The 2,084-nt window shown below is 38.8% G+C and overlaps 1 protein-coding gene across 1 annotated transcript in view; it reads left to right on the forward strand.

Annotated features, from left to right (window-relative positions):
• Window positions 1–2,084, forward strand: part of LOC110300151 (phosphatidylinositol 3,4,5-trisphosphate 3-phosphatase TPTE2-like) — an 82,157-nt gene that overhangs the window by 74,841 nt on the left and 5,232 nt on the right. Inside the window, exon 20 of the mRNA XM_021170221.2 lies at window positions 1,856–1,948. Within this exon, the coding sequence (XP_021025880.1) occupies window positions 1,856–1,948 (93 nt within the window). The remainder of the gene's footprint in view (window positions 1–1,855; window positions 1,949–2,084) is intronic.

Genomic DNA, 2,084 nt, shown 5'->3' on the forward strand with positions numbered 1-2,084 from the left:
TTGGACGTTTACATGGCACCTCTGATGGCCTTTGTGTTCTTTTAGAGCTTGAAATACATTGCTCCAGGATCATCTGGGCTTTTGAAGTTTCCATTGATAATGTAGCTCTCATTTTGATGTTTTTCCTTTATATATGATTTGTAGCTTTTCTCTGGCAGTTTCCAATACCCATTCTTGGTTCTAGAAATTCTAATTTAACTACAATATGCACACTAAACTCATTTTCTGGTCCTGTGTATTAGGTGATATGTGTGCTTTCTGTATTGATCTTGTTGAAAACATGGTCTATGTCACCAGAAAATCTTCTCCATTTATGCCTATAATTAAATAATATAAATTAAATAATATATTTCATGGAAAATTAAAGTTCTGCATATTCCTTTGTTTTTCTAATTTCTCCATANTCTTTGCTTGAGTGGTCCAACTCTTCTATTCTACCCTCAAGTCTTGACATTCTGTCTTCTGTCTGTTCTGTTTTGCTGGTCTATCCTTCCCCTGGGTTTTCTAACTGGATTATTGAGTTTTTCAATTGCATCTTCATTTCACTTTGGGTTTTCTTCAGTATTTCTATCTTTTTACTGTACGTTTTAGATCCTGACTTTTCTTTGTCATTTCATGTTTGTATTTTCTTGGACTTCACTTAATTTACATTTATTGATATACTTGTGGCTTTCTTAAGCTGAGTTTCTTGATCATAAACATGGTTATGTCTAATTCTATATCCCAGGTTCATTGAGGTAATTCTCATTGGCGAACATTCATTTTGTATTTGTTGTATTTTTGCACAATGACCAGGGCATATGGATTTCTTCCTTTGGTTTTATATCAGATATGGGATTCTGGTCTTCTCTGTTTAGTAAAAGCTTGGTTTTGTTGCTGTTGCCCAAGCATGGTTGATTTTAGATCAGCTATGAAGAGTTAGTAGGTCAATTCCTTGGTTGCTCTGTGTTTTAAGATTTTTGTTTTATGTGTATGGGTGTTTTGCATATACATACATGTGTTGTATATCATGTACATGCAGTGCCCAGAAAAAAANCAAAATAAGGTATCAGATTCCTACTGAAGTTACAGATAGTTGTCAGCCCCCGTACAGGTGCTGAGACCCTAATCCAAGTTCTCTGAAAGAATGGCTAGTACTTACAACTGCTGGGCCATCTCTTCAACCCCTCAGTGTTGGTTTTTAACTAGAGGGATGGCCACAAACACATATGAATGGGACTCATGGCTGGGTCTGCCTGGGCACTACTCAAGCTATGCATACAAGTGTGAAGTTTGTGCAGGTGAGCTGTCATCTAAGGTACCCAACCAAGTTAGGCTGATGCACAGGCTATGACACCAAGATTAGGCCTGGGGTTTGGGTATGGCAGAGCTAGGTGATGTTCTGTGACAACTTACCAGGCTAGGGCAGTCCACAGAGAGCTAGGCCTGAGCATCGGGGATGGTGTATGTGATTGAGGTTGCAAGAACTCACCAGGATAGGTGGACAGGACACAAAGGCTGCACAACCAGCGCTAAGCATGGGTTTGGAGATGGCATGTCTACTGTGTTTTTTAAAAAAGGTTTTAACATACGAAAAGTAGATGGGTGTCTGTCCAACTGTAATGCTTTCCTGGTAATCTCTATTATATCAACTACTGTGCCTTTTAGCAATGTCCCACCATAGCCTTCAAGAGATGTAGAGTTCATTTAAACAACTAAGTTACAATTTCATAGGGAGATTAACATCTGCTTATAAACATGAAATAACTAGGCTGTGACATCAAGAATACTTGATAATTTAGGGAGTAAGAGTGGACTTCACCTTTGTACTTATTAGCTGGGCATATACTTCTGAATTTTATATTTTTGTCCACAGATATTTCATGACCCTGAAACCGACAGAGCAATAATCAATGTGTTCCATTGCCCGGCTCTATACGATGATGTGAAAGTGAAATTTCTCTCTCCGGTGAGTAATCAAGATGTAGCTTGCTCTTGTCTAGTCTTCTCCTTTTCTCTTAGTTTTTTGAGTCCAGGTTGGGCTCGAAACTTATCATATAACCCAGGCTAGCCTCGAACGTGTGATCCTTCTGGCCTCAGCCTCC

This window comes from Mus caroli, chromosome 8 (assembly GCF_900094665.2).
Source record: "Mus caroli chromosome 8, CAROLI_EIJ_v1.1, whole genome shotgun sequence".
NCBI lineage: Eukaryota > Metazoa > Chordata > Mammalia > Rodentia > Muridae > Mus > Mus caroli.